This window comes from Metopolophium dirhodum, chromosome 9 (genome assembly GCF_019925205.1).
Source record: "Metopolophium dirhodum isolate CAU chromosome 9, ASM1992520v1, whole genome shotgun sequence".
Classification (NCBI taxonomy): Eukaryota; Metazoa; Arthropoda; class Insecta; order Hemiptera; family Aphididae; genus Metopolophium; species Metopolophium dirhodum.
Genome location: NC_083568.1, coordinates 3,181,147 through 3,201,700, shown reverse-complemented (window position 1 = coordinate 3,201,700; position 20,554 = coordinate 3,181,147). Strand labels below are relative to the sequence as shown.

Genomic DNA, 20,554 nt, shown 5'->3' with positions numbered 1-20,554 from the left:
AGCAGAGAAGTCGTTGTAGGGGGATGATTGACCTTTTGACTAGGTTTAGTCTGGTGCTTTACGATCGTACCACACGCAAACACAATTTGTCGACATACGCTCCGTACACGCACTAATCGCGAGGAGTCGTCATCATCATGGCCTAAAATTGGGTTACCTCGAACGCGTTTTCGCAACTCGTCTCGACATCAGTCCGGCCGAACGTCACTGGCGCAGACGCATTGCCGCCGTGGGTAGTACAACACATAATGGATATAACAATATTTTACTTACGCCTTTTGGAGACTTCAACGCGAGCACAACCCACTCGCCGCCCGACGATAACATATATATAATTATATATACAGGGTGGCTCATATATGCAAGCATGCCCACCCGCTTTTTATTCTTTAGAAAAGCTGCAGTTATTCAAAATATAATTTTTGGAATTATTAAATATACTTAAGAGGACGTTACACAGATATATTAACTGTCGTCTCCTCCTCACAAGTGCGTAACATAGCAAATTTACAACCAGCAGATCACGTTTAGCTTTGTTAGTATAAAAATTAGAATGAACCGACTTATTATGAAATTCAACAGTAAGAACATTATCAGTGTTTGTATGTGGGTTTTTACCAGTGATTTTATAAATATATAAATATGAGCATTTTCAATTTTTTTTTTTTATTATGTACTCAAAACTTGATTTATTCTAATTTTTAAACTAACGTAGCTATACGGATCGGCTGAGCGTAAATTTGTTATGTAACGCACTTGTAAGACGGAGACAACAAATAACTGTGTAGGGTTCTCTTAAACTTTAATAGCTATATTTTCGAATACTTAAGATACTTTGTATAGTTCATGAAGTGTTTTGTGGTTTTAATACATAAATATGATTTTCAAGTGAGTATCACTTTATTTAGTTTGAATAAGATAATATTTTTGAAAATAAATTTGTATGTACTTACCTGTAAGTATCTAAATAAAAATTTGAACAAGTAATTTCTGGGTACTTAAAATTTGAAGAATAAGGATAACAGTCCTTAAAAAGGATTTTACAAAAATATAAAATATAATTATATATAATTATAATTTTTTTATAGTATTGGATCTAGTGTTTATCATACTTGAACCATTTTTACAGATTGTAAATGTTGATAGATTAATATTAATCACTCAAATTTATTTAATAATCACCGCCCTCACATCTTCGAGACCCATAATCTATTATCCTTAGTACGCAAAGTTAAGCACCCAACTTGGAAACCTGCACTGACTCAAATTTTGATTTAGGTACATCAAAAATAAAAATATCTATTTGAAAAAATGATTTGTTGAATAATTTTAAGTCAAAAAGTGAGTGGGCATGTTTGGTGAATCACCCTGTATCGCTGTATACATACGGGTGTGGTAAATTCTGTTTTGTTACGCAAAACGCATCCGTCGCCAGTGACGACGATCGATTATTTGATTTACGATTTGAACGTCCAACCATTACTTAAATATTTTAGAGACGTAATTTCAGTATTTTCATTGACAAATACCATTCCATTGCAGGCAGTTTCAAAAATTATACCTATAATATAGGTATCAGCTGGCTACAATACAGTCGATACAATTTTAGTATATCTTATAGGTGGTGCTACGTCCTATAATTATAGGTAAGTAAATTATAGCATTATATTATACCTTTATAGTTTATAGTATGTAGACGATGCGATTTAAAACGCTAACGTCCATGCATGCATTTTAGGAATGCAATTTTCAGACTGTATTTTCTTTTTAATATTTTGATTGTAAGTTATTGTTGATTGTTGTGATTTTTTATAAATTTATAATAATATACAAACGTAATACAACGACAACACTGCGCCATGCACAAATTAATTCATCTTCTACTATTACCTATGTATTATTCTTTATAATTTAATCATATAAATCATATTACGTAATAACGCTAATTTTTATTATGTATATACATATAATATAATATCAATTTGGTATACCAAACCTAACCTATAGGTAATTTAATAATAATTATTAAATAACATTCTGTTATTAATCATCTCTTGGTCAATTTTCGTACTTGCATAACAAAAATGTAATTGAAAAGTAATAAATATTAAAAATAAACAAACCAGCTCAATATCAGATTTAAAACCCATCTCTCAATGCTTTTATTTTATTTTCTTGCAGGCAAAAATAGAAGGAGTTTTCCAAAAAAAAAACCATGAATGCACACGCTAACCGGGTGGAGCTGCAACTCGATTTCACCCGTTTTACTATTTTTTACATGGAAACAACGAAACACGGTTGCTTTTCATGAAATACAACTGTTATCCTTTTTACAATCATTCCAACGGGATGTCAGGTTAGGTTAGCTCTCCCCTCCACCCACAAAGACGGGACTGCTACAAACTATATAAAGTTAAACTTCCTCTAACAGACACCTACAACTGTGGAACTATTCCCTATAGCGAACGTTTTCTCATGGCAACCAACTACAACATTTCTACAATCTGGACCCTCTGAATAGTGCATGGACACAATTTCATTGATCGAGAGTGTCAGGAGGTATTTAGAGGTATCAGTGTATTATGACCCTATTATAGTGACACGATACACTTAATTGCCGTTCTATACAAGTATTTTATGTAATAATATTATTATTATAGCCTAAGAACTTTAATGAAACAAAAAAAATGTGTGCCTATACATAATAGGTAGACTATATAATACCGTACGCCGCCGATTGTTATAATAATTATATTGTATACTGACACACGTTTTTCAGTTAATCGGTGTGACCTATATAAGGGCATGCAACAAGTGTCTCGTATACAAAACGACGAGTGGTTAGTACATTTTTTTGTTCAAATGTCAGGCCTTTAGGGTCACCGCCGAATACCATTATTATTATACTTGTATTGTACACGCAAGTGCAGCAGCGCGACGCTCATGTACAGAGTGCTTTAGGTTGTTCAGTTTAAACTTTGTGAATGAATAACACTCGCGGTGTCGGCCACGACTAGAATCAAAATTATTTATACCTTTTTTTTCATATTTCATGGATACCACAAGTACCATAATACTATGAAATCCCCACCAACTCCCCCCCCCCCCCCAAAAAAAAAACAAAAACCGAAAAATTGGCATTTTCGATTCCGCTCGTGGACGTGTGATTATCGTTCTGAAACTTTGCTCGAAACTACCTGAAACGCTCTGTATAAAAACGCTTTTATAGAAAAACTTTTTTACTAGCTATAATACGTATCCGTGTCGTGTCGCGTTCTAATTTAATTACGGCGCCGATACGTTTGCGTTTCGTTATACCTATATAATATAAATAGAAACATTTATCTGTGTTTATATAGTGCAATTAAAATTATACGCCGCTGCCGTTCTCCGGGAAAAACACACGGAAAAATGTAAAACGCGATCGACGATAATCGATTGGAAACGGTGTGAAAACGCATATAACTATAATACAACATCACAGACTTGGCGTACGTTTTCGCCGCGGTGGGCGCGCGCTCGTTAAACGTTTCGACTATCGCATACGATTTGTAAGCAGTGGCGTACGCGTACTCGATCGCAATAAACCATTATTATTATTATTATTTATCGTCAGGTAGGTGACTCGAGTGGCGTGTTTCGCTCTCGCTGCAGTTTGACGGCGATCGTCGTCGCCGAGTCGTTGTTCGCGTACATCCGTTATTATAAATCGTAATAATAATAAACAATCGCGCGGGTTTATGCGATAATAATAATATTGTACATATTTTAATTACCTATACTATATTATTATAATTCAGTCGTCGTGTTCGTGCTCGTCATAATATCGTTACTGTCGGTATTATTATTATTATTTTACACGGTCGTTTTCTCGTCGGCCCGCGTACAATATTATGATGTCATTTTTATTGTTGTGAAAGTTCACTCTACGCGAAATCCGCCACCGCCACTGTGCCGATCGCGGGTTACCGGCATCGCGAGCAGGCGGTGGTCGGGTGGGCGACGCCGGACCGTAGGCGTGCGCTTTTTTTCTAATTTTTTCGCGGCACCGGACCGACCTCCGTCGCCTCCGTCGACCACACCGGTTTTGGCACTCTCCGGCGTCCGACCACCGGACGATTTCTCGTTAAAGTTACCAACTGTCTGCCAACGTCTTTTACAAGTTAAAACTGTCGTTTCAAGCAGCGAAGACATACGAAAATCCCTCGAAAAAAAACTCCAGGACCATCAGCGATGGCGGTCTCGAAGTGTGTCGTCGCCCTGCTGTGGTGTTGCTGTGGGTTCGCGGCGGCTTTGTCGAACGATAAAAACACTACCAGAGGAGTGGACGAGTTCTTGACGTAAGTATGACCATTAATATCGAATTAAAAAAATACAATGTACCATATTATAATATCATATCAAAATAACTATCCACTCGATAACTATCTTTGATTTACCAAGGAAAAATGAATGGTTCGTAATTTCGTAATTCTTAAAGAGATTTGAATATGTTTTTTGTTACTCATTTGCGGCTATCTGGGCTCATTTTCAGTAGCCGAAATTCAATTTGTTCTCAAAATATAAGTTTGGTATAGGATAAATATTTTAAAAACGGATTTAACACATCAAATAATTCATAATATACGACATCGGTATCGAATATTTGCCACGATATCTATATTTATTTGTACTTGTTCAACCGTCGATTATGAGATTTAAAAATCGATTTATTTTCACCACGATAGCTGTAGTTGCGATGGTTTGTTTCTCTTTTGATTTAGAGAGTGAAATTGTTCTGCCATAAAAATCTTTATTAAAAACAATAATTTTTACAAGCATTTATATGTACGCATGACTGGTTGATAATCTTTCCTTAAATTATAAAAACTGCCAAGAATACTTAGTGTATTTAGTATTTACTACTACAAGTCCTACCTGTTGATCATGGCGAACATAATGTAATTCGATTTAAGACTTAATTCATATATTATTACTACCGTTTCCTATTTTCTCGAATGAGCTTTAGTTTAATGATAAATGTATAATTATTAATATTACTTGTATAATATTATACGATGGTTAGATTATTGTCTTACGTTTTCCTCGGCAGGTCCTTGACGGAAATGATCGGAACCGTTTTGAACACCGACGCCAGATATTCGAGTGTACTCGGGGATGAATCTCAGTCGGTTTTGGGTCAGCCCAACCGTCCACCCGCAGCTGATTACTTCGATACCGGTCGACCACCCTTTCTAGAGAGGCCCCAAGGTAGCAGGCCGTATCCTCCACCGTACTCGGAAAACGGCGGACCGTATCCTCCACCGTACCCTGGAAACGGTGGACCGTATCCTCCACCGCCATTCCGCCCCAATGGGCTCCGTCCCGGTGGTCCAGGTGGCGGCTACCTGCAGCAGAACTCCGTCGTTCAGGCGCTGAGTTCCATATCGGAACACGACGACCTGAGGTGCGTGCCCAGACTACTGTGTGAGGTGTCGTCCGGCACCAGGCCCGGTTACAACCAGCAATCGGGTTACTACCAGCAACAACAACAGCAATCCTCCATACCATTCCTCACCAAAGACGCTCTGATCACGTGAGTATACGGTGTGCCCACAAACACACTCACGGCTATACACATACAATATTATACAGTGCATTATATATTTAGGTATTATGTGTACTATGAGTTATTATTTATAGTCACTCGAGGTGTCATTATATTATACCAAATATAATATATCATGGTTTCGCGTACGCGATAATTGCGTACAATATAAATATAATATATCACCGAGAGTTATAGTCGTATATCAGTCGTCACCTCACTCGTTTTTTTCCGTCGATAAATCTACGCGGCCCGCGATCGGTGGCCCGTTCAGATAAGAAATGAAAAAGTGTCTTTGACGCGCGGAGACGTGCCTTTTACGCCTTTCTGCGGGTACACAAACACTCGGCGGTGGCGGGGCCACGAGACGATGGGTCGGGGGTGGGCAACGTAAACATTTCGCTTTGCGGGGCTTAAATCGAAATTAACTTGTTTTTTCTTCCAACCCACCCGCCGAACGCTTATTTATTGCGACGTGATTTACTGCCGAGTAACGGAAAAAATCATACCACCGCTGCCGCCGCCAAACGGCGTGTGCGTCATAAACATTTTTTTCGCCGACAGATTAACGACGTCTCCGCCGCCTCCGCGATATGATTCCCCTCGGGAACCCTTTAACCGCGCAGATCACTTCCGGAAAATATATTACACTAACTGCATATTGTGTATACAGTCGACTCGGGCGGACGGCGGCGAGCGCAGGTTACCGCTACCGTGTCTGTATAGCGCAGTCGTATACCTATATAATATGATGCGGTCGGTAAACGATGTGTTATTGCTTTGATAACGGCTCGTACGCGTAAAGTTCAAACGCAGTGTCATATTTGTAGATATTATACTTAATGTACACACCGGAAGTATAGTTTCCGGTAACATGCACACGACTAATCGCTACACGGACGGATAGGTACCTACCAACTCCAGCACTCGTCACAATCACATCATAAGCAGTATTAATAATAATAATAACGATAATGTAATATACCGTTTCTTATTAGGGTTGAGCACGACAGAGGCGCCACCAACTGGCACCGAGATCTCTGGACGTCGTGAGCTGTACGTCTCCAGCGAGTTTTTTCATTGAAACTTCTGTCGAGTCTGTTTAAATTTGTATTTCGTATCAAGCGTAAACATAATATTTACACCAAATCCCGATACTTTGGACGATTCCCGACATTTTATTCACCATCCAAAGAGTTCAGTTTGTAGTTTAATTCCAAAAAATAAAACTTTCACTACTTAGAGGAGGTTTAACTATATATTACATATATAGAACTGTAACGGTATTGGTCTTAATTGAGTAAATATTCTTACATAATAAATTAAACCGTAAGGTCGACATAGCGAGAACATTTTTTATTTATTGAGTAAGAGGATGCTATCCACACAAATGACTATGTCTTTGAGTTCAGCGGAACTAATTTTGTGTTGTTAGATTAAATTATATTATATTAGAGCGAATTTTCCAATTTTCAAACTTTAAAGTTAAAACATTATCATCTATCACCTAAGTAACCCATTCGTTTGTACAGACGCCCTTGACAAAATCTGTCACCCAAACGTATAAAAAATTCCGCGGTCCCCGGATTATGCAAAAATCAATTAAATACTCGCGACTCATCACGAATTAACTTTTCGACATTACCTAACTCCATTCATCTGTATAGGTCAGTTAGATGATCTATGGTTAACCTATCTATACAAGAACCCCCGATGATCGGGGTGACAGTCGTCTGCTGCGGCGTTCGGTCATAAGTCGTAGGACATGTAATATTCTTATTCTTATTATTCTTATTATTATATTACTATTATGATACACGCTAGGAATACGCCATTATGATAATATTATTATTATTATATACACATACTGCTCTATTGTCGAGCACGACGATTGTGCGTGACATAGTAATAATATTTGTAATTATTGCGTTACGTGCCACATCGTTTTGTTAACACCAAAAGTGGGTCTACGATGTTATAATGACAACAACAACAACAACAACAACACTACAGCGGTGATATTATTATAATATATTACAATATTATATTTTTATAATGCAACAAACGTTTTCCTATCCCGAGGCCACCTCTGCCACCGTAGTGTATTCCTACGCACGCCAACAATTATTATTATTATAATATTTATTTATACGAATCCGGCCGGGTGAAATGAGCTGCGTGGGTCGCCCGCGAAATCACTCGCTGTCGATATTATGCACACGTTATAGTGCATATTGTTGTACAGTTATTATTATTATTATTATAATACACATAGGCGAGAGTCGTCGAACTCGATCGAATTTGCATATAATATGCATTAAATAAGACGAATCGCAGTCGCCCCCACCCACCACCCCATGGTCAATAGTATAGTTTTTGTCTTTCACTAGACGACTTTTACCCGACGCATATATTACAGTGTATAGCTGATATACTATGTTGACTGTATCGTAATAAACACATTGCACCCCACACACACAGGTGGTCTACGACTATCGTCATTCATACTTTCCAAACGTGCGTCGCCGATACATTATTGCGCGTCCTCCCACCGACAGTCGAAATCGATGGTACATACCGTAAAATCGTGACACATCTCGTTACGACCATTTCATTGGTTTTTTTAAATAATCATGATGCTCAGGTATACAATAGCCATACCAGTTCGAGGCACGTACCCATTTTTTAGGGGGTGTTATAATTTTATTTTAGAACATAACTTATGGGGTATACACTCTCTACTGTAGTCATCAATCTTCATATTATTATAACAATATTAAATATTAAATAGAACTATATCATGAAAACATAATATATTTTGTAGAAATCTGAACTCTGAAGCATATGACAATAAAACGTATAATTTTTGTGTAAATATGATTAAAGGAGAGGGGTGATTCAAAACACTCCTCCACACCCCCTCCAAGCTACACCAATGCACCGTTGAATATGATGATTCTCCAAGATCTATCAGAGCGCGTGTACGACGACTACGGTAATTTCGGCGGGTGGAAGTGATTTACTGATTACTCTGTCACTTCGCTGTACCGTATTTTGAATAAAATTTCATCGAAACTCACTAAATTTACGAGTATCTTTAGATAAAAAGCTCTTTATTGAAAAACTAACACTTTTTACTAGGTGTTTGAATAAAAATAATGAATAGTTTAAAGATTAGATTTCGATTCAATTTCCCTTAATTTCAGTTTTTGTAGTTAGGTATTGTGCTTCCAGTAGACGAATTTTTTGTAAGTACTGCTGCTCCGAGAAAAAGCGTACCAAAATTATAATTTACATCCGCCGAAATTTCAATATTTAATCGAATTTTGTAGAATGTAGTGAGATGTATCCTTAGACTTAAAGAAATAGACGGAACATTAGGCCCGAGGACTGGGAGGCGTGGTCGTGCCAAACGGATTAAGAGAGACAGCATGAGTTTTATCATAAGAGTGAGAGAATTGGCCTCTGCTCCGAGGACAGCCAATTAGAGCGTTCGTTCAATTTTATTATTTTCTAAATGATAAGACAATGATAAGACGGATCGAGCCCTCGGAACAAGCTCCAGCCACTTGCGCGCGTTATCATACCTAATGTTCCGTCTATTTCTTTAAGTCTATGGATCATGGCATCTCTTCAAAATACCATAAATATATCTCGAGGATCCTCTGGTATACTCAAAATAATTTAAATTTTTGGTTTTCAACCGTAAAGTAAAATTCCAATTCAATGTCATAAACTAAAAATATTCCTACAATTTTATCTGCAATTGAACATATTATGTTGTTGAAGCAATTTTAAAAACTATTACAATTGTGATAATTTACCTGCAAGGAAAACACAGATTAAGTTTTTGATATTTGCGGGAGTACCTAATAGTATTGTGACTTATGAGTGAGCAATAACGATATTTATTATTAATAATAACTGATGATTTTCAAATTATGGTTTTCATAAAGTAACTAATTATAAATTGCACAAATATTTCTACTATTATACAGCAATTAACGGGTTATTACCAAAATCCTATTGAATGTGATCCAATTTAGTATATTTCTAACAACATTATTATTCTCAATTATCAATAACTAGAACTATACCTGCTCTAACTTGGTAAACTCGTACCTACCTTTTTATTTTTTAAATGAATGGAAAATGAAATCAGTATTTTATAGTAAAAAATAATGGTGAAAAATTACTATTTTATATCGAATACAACAAAGATTTAAGATACGATCGTAGAAATGAAAGAGCCATCGTTGCACGCTGGTAATTAACAATCCAATGTATAAGACAATTTGTTCGGACAATTTTCACGAAAATTAACAAATGAAGATCACTCTCAACAAATATAATGAACACAAATATGTGAACGGTTCTTATAATATAGAGGTGAGAGGTCACTTCGAGAGGCCGTTTTTTTCCAGGAGTCTTCGATAAAACAATCCAAAAATTACAGCTAAAAATCATTGTATAAATCGTATAAAAATAATAATTAGTATAAAGTTAAATTCACATGCGTGCAAATGGCGCGATCACGCAAAAATAGATTAAGCACACGAGTTCTACTGCAGTTATTACTTATTACTATGAATATTGGTAATTGGTAATTAATCAACAAGACGAGTTACCTATATACCTATACGTGTAATGTGTTGTATATTGTTAAAACAGAACAGCACGACAAAAAATGCGGTGTAAACAGTGATATATAAATACATATATTATATTGTAATATAATATCGTTTTCAGATTGCTGACCGTGTTGAACTTCGTGGACGACTCGCCACTGCTCATGTTCGGCCGAGCCGCTTTGTTGGGGTACAACGCCCGGGGAGATTCCAAGTATTGCACGACCGCGTATCCGACCTGCCCCAGGGACCCCGACCAGCTGATCAACTACCTGAACAACCACAACGGCGGTTTCTTCCGGTTCTTCAACCAACAACTACCGCAGTACGCTCCCCAGTACGCCCCCTACCAACAGCCCCCGTACCCGCAACGTCCTCCGTACCCACAACAGCCTCCGTACCCGGAACAACCTCCATATCCGCAAAGGCCTCCGTACTCGCAACGGCCTCCGTACCCGGATCAGCAACAGAACTACGCTCCCCAATACCCGAGGCCGCAACAGAACTTTGGCTACGGGTACAAGTCCCGAGTCGACGACCAACAGAACCCGAGAATACTTAGCGGGTCGCCGGGCCAGTACTACGACGTGCCTTCGGTTAACGACTTGCAACTGGACGGTCCCAGGCCGGCGCCGATGAAGTTTCCGTCGGCGATCGATCACGGCGGTGCCTCGAATTCGGTCTCGCAGTTCGCTTTCCCGTCCGAACACACCGGCGGCGGTGGAGGCGGCAGTGGAGGTGGAAGCGTTGGGAGTGGCAACCGGCAGGCGAAAAGGGTGAAAATGATTTTCCCTGACAGAACCGGCACTGGCGGACTCAGGGCCGACGTGGACAAGTACGGCAACTATAAGGGCGTGTATTACGCCGACGGTGCGATCAAGTTCGTCGACGACGCCACCGCGAGCGGCGGTCGACCGTCGACCATCAGACTTCCACAGCGGCGGCCGTCCGAAGACTTCGACGTGCTCGGCAACAGGTTGCCCTACCAGAGGCGGCTCAAGTTTCAGTTCCCCAGGACTTCGGAGTGATGCGGCGGTATAAAGGTGGTTCAATACAGGGGCACCTCCCCGTTGCCAACAGTGTTTAACCACTATTTAATATTTATACGAAAAACAATTATTTATTTAAGTACATTATTAATTACCTAATGTATTGTACAATTTTACAAGGACGATAAATTATTATTAGGTATACAGTTAATATAATACAAAAAAATCGGTTAACGCGATAGTGAATTTCATACTCATAGTATTGGTAATGTATGCTTATAGTGACTTCCGTCTCCTTTGTCATATATGCAGACGGTAGACCCTCATTTTCTGAACGCTTTCTATTTAAATATCTCACGAATAGTTCGTTATTGTAAATAATATTAATATTATATTACGATTATTCATTACACTTACCTATCTTCATTTGTGGAGAAAGCTACACACCCTTTGCCCACGCACTGGTCCCTTATAGTAATTTATTTAAGTATTGTGGTATTATAATAGCCTTTTTTTATCCATGCTACCAACCCTTTGAACTATTATGTTAACACTCGCCACGTATAATATACGACAATGTTCGTTGCTCATTTCTCTTTGTACATTTTATTATCATTATTGTTATTATTATTATTATTATTATTTACATAATTGCAAGTACCACGATACTGGTGTACATATAAATACCTTAACCTATAATAAAAAAATTTATGATACGCATATACAATAATAATACCTGTGTAGGTGCTTATGGACAATTTTTCGTAATTTTTTTTTTTATTTATACATAATATTAAGTTAAATACATAAATAGATGTGTATAGGTAACTGCAGTTATACTGCCTATACATTGTGTATAATATATTAAATCATACTTATATATAGGCTCGATTGAGGTAATACTTATTAATACCTTATGCGATGCACATAATAATAATAATAATATTTATTGTAATGTCTTAATACCTATATATTATTATAATAATTATCGGCTGTAATCGATAAAAAAAAATAACATATTGTTATTAATTTCTACGCGTGACCTGTCGGCAGTGATATCATAAAAAATACTTTGAAGGACTACGATGGGGCATGGACGTGACTTATGTCGTGTGACTCAAGCCGGAAACAGGGAGGGGGGGGTGGAAAACTCGTTTGATTTTTTTTTATCTTTTGGTTAACGGCGGGTGGCGCTAACGTCGAAACAAGACGTTAAAGGTCGTGCGAGCACATCACCAGAAGCTGCAGGTCTACAGCTACGTTTTGAGGAGCGGTTATATAGGTAAGTGATAGGTATTATACCACGGACTTGGAACAAATATTATTATATTATTATTACGATGCATCGGTTTAAGGACTAGACTGTGATCGCTGCGTCGGCGTCACACACGTAGGTATAATATGATATTATTATTTTACAAGATCTTCACTTTCTTCATCATTTGCATCACCTGCAGCCCGGGAAACGGACATCCGGGATAGAAGTTGTGACATCCCGTGTTGTCGATGCCGTTGATCAGTTGGCCCATGTGCGCGGCGAAATGATATTTGGACGTCACTTCGGCCGTAGTGGAAATGGTCGTTTCTCTGTAAATACAGATCGTGTTAATAAAACAATATGTTATTGATGCGGTCAATAATTGAATAGTCCTAGCAAAAATCTACACGTATAACAAAACAATTTTAAGATAACAAATATTTATATTTTCAATTTTGTCGTATGGATGCAGACTGTCGAACTGCGCTATCCTTGCCTAAACCAAAATGCCTGAATTTCACGATGGTACAAAAAAGGTAACGTTCGAATTGCACTCGGACCGATCGATGAAGCTATTTCACAAAGTTACTGATTTATAAATAAACAAAAATCATGTATTTAAATTGGAACTACCTTTTTGTCAATTTTTATACACTTTATCGTTTATTAGTTTTTAAAATATGATCATTTTTTATATTTTTTTAAATTTGTTTTTATAATTTTTTATTAGAGAATATACAATCTATACAAAAAGGCATAATAAGAATATGTGCTATAATAAGTTTGAACACGAATAGGGTGAGGGAAGAAACCATCCAGTTATCGCACTTATATATTTAAAATATAAATTGAAGTTTTTTTTAAATTGAAGCCGTATTATAGATATTATAATATGATCAATAAACTTAGACATTAAAAATACAAATTATTATTCTGATCGTCTGCTGGTATTCAGTAATAAAAAAAATGGTTGTATATTTGTATACCATTATAGTGTTATATGCTTTGACAGCTATATATTATGATCGGAATGAGTACAATTAATTGACCTTAGTAGTATTGACTATACCTATTAATAATGTTGTAATTGGCATCAACTTCAAAAAAAGATCGATCCGTCACGACCAGGTCATATTCTGTTGGAATCTTAAGTATATAGGTCAAGTTTTGGATGTGATGTTCAAATTACGGACAACGCCTAGCGAGTCGGACGAGAATATCGAGGTAAACGCGTCAGTTATTGCGCAACCAGTGTACGATAATAATGACGACAATACGAACCGGAGAAGAGACAAAACTAGAAACGCAATATTTGTATTTTTCCATATTAATATTATCGATGATGAAAATCTTTATCGCGCGCATAGCTGTGTAATAAATATAATATATGAAAAAAAAAACCGATAAAAAAGTCAAATCACTAGAAATCGTCGGCGTTCGTGAAAAGAAGATAATAATAATACGAAATGCGAATTTAAAAACTTGATTTTATTTGTCCCGACGAGGGAAAAATATAATAATAATAATATGTAATATTATATATATATGAAAACGTGACGTTTAATTTTTCCGAGCGAAAAATTACGATTCCAATCTCCCTCTCACCCTCTCTCTCTCACACACACTCTTCCTCACTCACACTGTGTACGCGGCGTTCCTTTCTTCGCTGTCAAATCCCCAAAGGATTCTCCGGGCCCGCGCCGTTATGAGGGTCTCCCGCCCCGTCACGGATGAATAATAATAATAATAATAATAATCATCTTTTGAATATTCACAAAAGGAGGAAGCGGGCAACGAAGATTTTCCCCGTATTATTATTATTGGCCCGTCGGAGATCGGCGCGCGCGATCGGTGACACGAATTATTATTAGTATTTTTTTCCCGTGGCGCCAAATCCCGAGTAAGAAAAAAAAAACGTTTTTTAAGTCCAAACCAGAGGAGGTCTCGGGGATCGAGCGAGGGGAACAGCGTGTAAATCACGTCGACGCCGGGGAACGAAACAAAATAAGTAATATTATTAACGCGTGGATATTTCGCGAAATCGGTCGTACGATTATAATATTTATGTATTTTATTATATTATTATTAAATACGGGCAGAGCCCAACAGTACAGAATAAAACTGAAAATAAAACATATAATAATGAACGAGTGTGTTGTGCCCGGTGGTAGTGGTGCTCGTGTGTTACGGCAGGGTGTTGGAATCAATAAAGATGTACAAGACACATTAAACCGAGGTCGATTGCACGATTGTGGCAATAATTCGCAGCAATTACAACATAAGGGTTGGGGGGGGGGGGGGGTCGTGTGGAAAGTCGGTGAACTAGGATGTTAATACGGTACTAAATATAGGTATTATTATATTATAATTTTTCGGCGCTAAAAATTGATTCCAAAGTGAATTTCGTACATTTCTCGAGAAGACGCGTAGATCATTTTATATTTTACCATCATAGTAAATATTATATAATATAGTTGGTACTATTGTTGTTGTTGTTGTTGTTGTTATCATTGCAAAGTGCAAACTACTTTTTAACGCGCCTATAATATATATTACGAGTGATGTGTCTGCGGCGTGACTTAGGATCTGTGATTTATGTATTGAAAAGATGGATACGCCTCGAGGAGAACAACTACTACTGTCTATATCCAGTTATTTCGTCACAGGTCTTCTCGATGAGCTCGCAAAATGACTGGCGGCGAGGTCGACTGATGGCACCTGCCTATAATTACTTCGTCGACAAAACAGATTCACAGCGTACACTATGTAGGTACCCACGGGGTGATTAACCACGAGTGTGGTTCAAATTTTGATTTTCTGAACTTTTAAAATAGGTATTGAGGTTTTGCTACTCGAGGACCATATTTCACAACATTTGATAGGGCTGTCCGTTGGCAGTATGCAAACATCTTTTTTCTCGTTTAAGTACCACCAGTTGTGTATCGTAAATTATTTAGTGGATGATTTATTTTGAAAACATATCTAAATGGTAATTCGAACGAGTGGTTTATAGCAGATAGGTATATGCTTAAAAAAAATTAAGAAACACAATTTGAAGAAAATGCGTTATTATTAATGATGAGCACGAACGATGCTTGGTAAACCAATCTGTACCAGCTGTACATACGGCGAGGATAGCCGGTAAAACGTGTACCAGCGTATTCACGATATACAATTTTATTAAATTGCCGATTTGAACATTACATTTTATATTATTATATTTTTATGACATCAGATGCTACCTTCCCCACAGCTCTTAGTGTTTTAACACGCAGAGGTATATAATTATGATAATATTATTATCTGATTATATCATTCGATCGACAGCCTTCCGACACGATAGTATCATCGTCGATCCTTATGTTATTTTTCGATGCGTTTTAAAGTGTCTATAGGTTAATATAGTACGAAGTAGAACATAATAAACGAACGACACGTTTTAACGCGCACGCGCTCGTCACGCTGCGCACACAAAAATATTAACATAATAAAAAAATAAATACTTTTTAACGTCGTCGTCGTCGTTGGGAGAGGTGCCGCGCTGCAGTGCAAAATATATTATACTATACATATTTTATATTATCACATTATGCACTCGGAATTTACATATACGAGGAAAACGCGCAGCAAATCATTATTCTCATACACATAATATATAAGAATGCGAACAATTATTGTTGTCGTTGTTATTATGATATATATAATATAATATTATTATATATATATTGGCGTGGAGTATACGCCGAGCGCATATTATATTGTGTGCTTTTCCGCGAGAGATTTATCACTTAATTTTTTTCACCGTTTTATTCCTCCCTCCCCGAGTCGTAAATAACGCACTCGCATGTTATATACATGCACTACAGTTTTCTCGGCGAAGCGATTTACGATTGCTCCGATCGCCTACCAGTGTTTTTTTTTTTATTTTTTTCTAACAATTCCCGGTACACGGTTTCCCTCGACGAAATCAGTTTTCCGCAGAATGCACCGGCGACACGTCATCCGGTCCGCGTTTTCTTTCTCGCCGGTTTCGTCCGCTGTGAGCAAGGAGCATAACATATTATTTTGTGGATCGTTCGAAAATCTGTCGAAAAAGAATTCAAACCGCCCGCGGATGATACATTAATATCATCATGTCGTGATCGGATACCTACCTACGTGAAGATGGCACAATATTCTAAGTACTCGAAACTTTCCGAAAACCTTTCAACGCGACTTATACTCGGACTTCTATACAATTTTAAATGGCTATACCTATATAATATTATAGCTTTGACATTTTTGAGCGCCGAGCGTGGGTGCATGTGACCAACGCACTATACAACATAGCCAAAGCTCAAGACAATTGTACGACAATATTATACGAATACAGTCGCAGTGTCTTTGGACTTTGTTGGTTACGCAACGAAATAACCACCGACTCGCAGTTGAATGATATTCGTATTATACTGCACGGACACATAACCATTATAATACAATAAATCGCGTGCAATGAATGTCTCCGTTTTTTTTTTATTGTGTGTCGCTTGTGCGGTGTGACTCGAGATATATAGTGAAATCGAAAGTGCATAAACAAACAATTTTGTCGTCGTTGCCGATCGCGCGTAGGCATATATAACAATATTAGACCTGCTGCAGTATACTAGGTATACGGTTAGAATATACGCTGCAGCAGACGGTTTTCCGAGTGGAAAACTCGATGAAAACCTCATCCGCATCATGGTCACAGCGCGCGTGCGCTATTGTCATCGAACACCACAGCGGTATATCGTTCGTCGGGTATAATATAACGTGGTATAATGTAGCTGTTAGCATATAATAATAATAATAATAATAATAGTAATTAATAGGTACCTAATGAGCGACAACAGGTATCTCTCGGATTCGGTGAGCGAGTCGCGGTTCGTGGACGCAGTCAGCTCGCAAATGAGTTTCGGCAAACACGATTCCTTGATGGTGTTGACCAGTTTCATTCGGGCCGAATACGATTTGGCTGCGAATAAAATATATAAAACAAAAAAAGTTATAATTAGCTGGTATGTCCGATTATCACACCGCGTGCTGTTTCTCATTGCAAAACAGACACGCGCGCCCGCACAATCGTCGTAACAACCGGTGCACACGAATGAAAGTAAAACCAACCGGTATTTTTATATTTTTTTTTTTTTATACAGAGATAAAAAAACACGCTCCGTAATACCTACAAGTTATTATTATTATAATGTCGTGTTTGCAGTGTGCAGTTAAAATATATAATATCAATAAATTATGTATACATAGTGCAGGTAATAGGTATTATAACATCGCGTAGCTTATAATATAATATTATATAATATTTTATAATATCAATAAAACACTACCTATATACACAGTCGCGCGGGAAGATATTTGGTCGGTTATATTATCTGCTGGTCTTTTGCAGCCTTCCGATGTAAAATAAAATTTTATGATTTTATCAACTGACATTGAACGTTATTGTATTATTATTTTGTACGCGTCGCGAATCGCGAAACGTGTGCCCGTGAGGTGTTGGTCGGGGGGGTGTGATAAGTGGCTGGGAGCGTGTCGACGGATAATCGCGGAAAGCATTCGTCGAGCCGAAGAGATTATTGTTATAAACGTGCAGAAGAATAAGAAGAAGCTCAGAACCGTGGTAACCCGCGGACGCGTTTCCTCCAAGGCCTAAGATATCATTTCATGACGATATGATAAAAGTCGAACGAGGCCGTCTATTATAGCCAATAGTACTACTGCACACCGAAACACCGCGCGGTGGTGACCTTGAATACTGATACGTCGTCAGACCATCGTCTTTTCGTTTGGTATTCATTTATTTTTTACTTCCACTACCCACGATTGCTCACCGAACGCTTCCAAGTCGGGATCTTCGTCCGCCGTCGGTCCACCGGCTCCGATGTCGTCGGGGCCCGCCGCAGCAACCGGTGGTTTTGGCGACCGCGCGATTCCTTCGCCCGCCGACTTTTCCGGAGACTGCTGCCGGTTCCGCTGCTGCTGCTGATGGCGGTGATGTTGGTTGTTGTGCTGCTTTCCGCCGTATTCCTCGAATATGTGCTTGACCATGCCGGCCAGGTCGCCGGTCAACAGGAAGAACAACACTATGAGCACGGCGAACCGGGCCAGTCCCGAGTCCATGGCGGCCTAAACGTCCGTGTCGGTATGGCGTCCAGTCAGAGTAATAATGCGTGCGAGGTATGTCGCGTTCAGCAGTTGGTGCGATGTCAGTGTCGGCGTTTCCGGTGGGCGGCTGGACCGGAGTGCATGGCGGACCTCGGCGACGGATCGCGGGAGATAAGTCGCGCCGATTGTGCAGCAGTGTGATGATAGCTGGGAATCGGAGTGAAATCGAGAGCGAAAAGAAACCGAAATCGGACGACTCGACGACTGTGTAATAATGATATTGTTATGTTATATGGACGCGAACGAGACTGCGGCGAGCCGGTGCGCGTCGGATATTGCGTTCGGCGGCGGCACGACCGACGACCGGCGTCCTTCGGATCCCCTCCACCGCCGCCCGAACCTCTCACCCATCCGGCCCGGCGTTTGGCCTACATATTATTATTATTATTATAACTATTATGTTGTTATCGCGCGTCGGGTTTGCGACTCCCCACCCGCGACCCGCCCCCACACCGTCACCCGAGGAAGTGCCCCGACCATAATAGTAGTTGGAACAAGTGAAAGTGTCGAGTTTGAGAATAAAAGAAAAAAAAAACGTTACCCGCAAGACCGAAATCACAGCTGCTGCGTCGTCGGTTCTTACCGCATCCGACTACAGCCGCGCTGTGTGTATGCGACTTGGCAACGCTGTAATCGGTCGTTGGTATAATAATAATAATTGGCCATGTAATATAATAATATTATTATATTAAACAACGATCGTACCAAGAGCAAATACGGTATTATATGTTATAGAAAGTGAAACCGTCGCTATAATAATAATAATAATAATTGGCTATATAGCCACTTTTTATGTTATGTATTGAGGACTTCCGATGGCGCTCGAATAGCTGAATTTTCCTTTTGTCACGCACCAATTGCAGCGCTCGCAAATCGAATTTTAGTCTCAACTGATGCATTATCATATAATTTAAGTTTTTCAGGTTTACAAGTAATCCTCTCCATACCCGTCGCACACTACATACCTACCATGAGTAAACCTATCTTTGCTGGACCTATCTTCTTTTACCGACCGTACTGGCGTGCAGCAGGTACTCGGTGTCTCGGTTACTGTTAAGGGGTATTGGGTATCATCGATTCACCTATCCTACTCTATCATTATTATGTGCTTTAAGATGGTACCTCAACGTGGAACATTTTGTATTTTTCATAGGACCACTGTAATACACAATTTTAGCCAATGAGCCGTCTGGGTGAATCATGCGTTGAACGCCAATGCTGGGCTGATTCTTCTTTCATCGTTTAATTTAAAAGTATATCTTGTACATTTTGTTTGTGATCAAATGCCACTTATGTTACGAGACTTTAACTCGTATTTCTGTGGTTCTCAATGTGCAAGCCAATATAGTAATTTGGTCCAACAATTGTTTTGCACAATGTATACTTTTTTTACTAAGGGCCTCGCCCTTATTTTATATTAATAAAACAAAATATTGTTATATTGTTTTAGATATTTTGAACGTACTTTGTATTTTTGGAGCTAATTTGGAGGGCGCGCTCCGAGGAAAAAACGAAACAAATACGACCGATTTGAGGGTGCGCCATGTGTATACGTTCCTCGCTATAAATGGGCACTCGATGAAGTATGGCGAAATCGATTCATCCGTTGTTTCGACGTATCGAATTTGAAAACATCGACAATGCGCAGTGCTATATAATAATAATAATAATGAACGTAAAAGTGTACCAACGTAGAATGTTATGCGGTATTATTATATTATTATAGTTTCGACTTACGAGTGTTTGTACGAAAACTCTTCGCTTTTGCAATACGCGAACCGATTCAATTGTGGCCCCACAAAAAGCCACAATGTGCTGCATGTATGGGGTCGCGAGTGACTTTTGATATTATTATTTTTTTCCCGCACTCGTTTAATATTGTATCGAATATATT

General features: G+C 38.6%; 2 protein-coding genes across 2 annotated transcripts; one reads left to right on the top strand and one right to left on the bottom strand.

The window, feature by feature from the left end:
- Positions 1-3,563: 3,563 nt before the first annotated feature.
- Positions 3,564-11,796, top strand: LOC132952019 (protein pygopus-like). Its single transcript, XM_061024132.1, has 3 exons — positions 3,564-4,340; positions 5,093-5,575; positions 10,337-11,796. The coding sequence occupies exons 1-3, from the start codon at positions 4,234-4,236 to the stop codon at positions 11,241-11,243; spliced, it is 1,497 nt and encodes a 498-aa protein (XP_060880115.1). The 5' UTR covers positions 3,564-4,233; the 3' UTR covers positions 11,244-11,796.
- LOC132952020 (uncharacterized) lies at positions 11,784-18,944 on the bottom strand. The gene is made up of 3 exons (XM_061024133.1): positions 18,327-18,944; positions 17,317-17,455; positions 11,784-12,791 (listed from the first exon to the last, which is right to left on the bottom strand). Exons 1-3 carry the CDS (start codon positions 18,613-18,615, stop codon positions 12,620-12,622), a joined length of 600 nt encoding a protein of 199 aa, XP_060880116.1. The 5' UTR covers positions 18,616-18,944; the 3' UTR covers positions 11,784-12,619.
- Between the last annotated feature and the right edge of the window lie 1,610 nt (positions 18,945-20,554).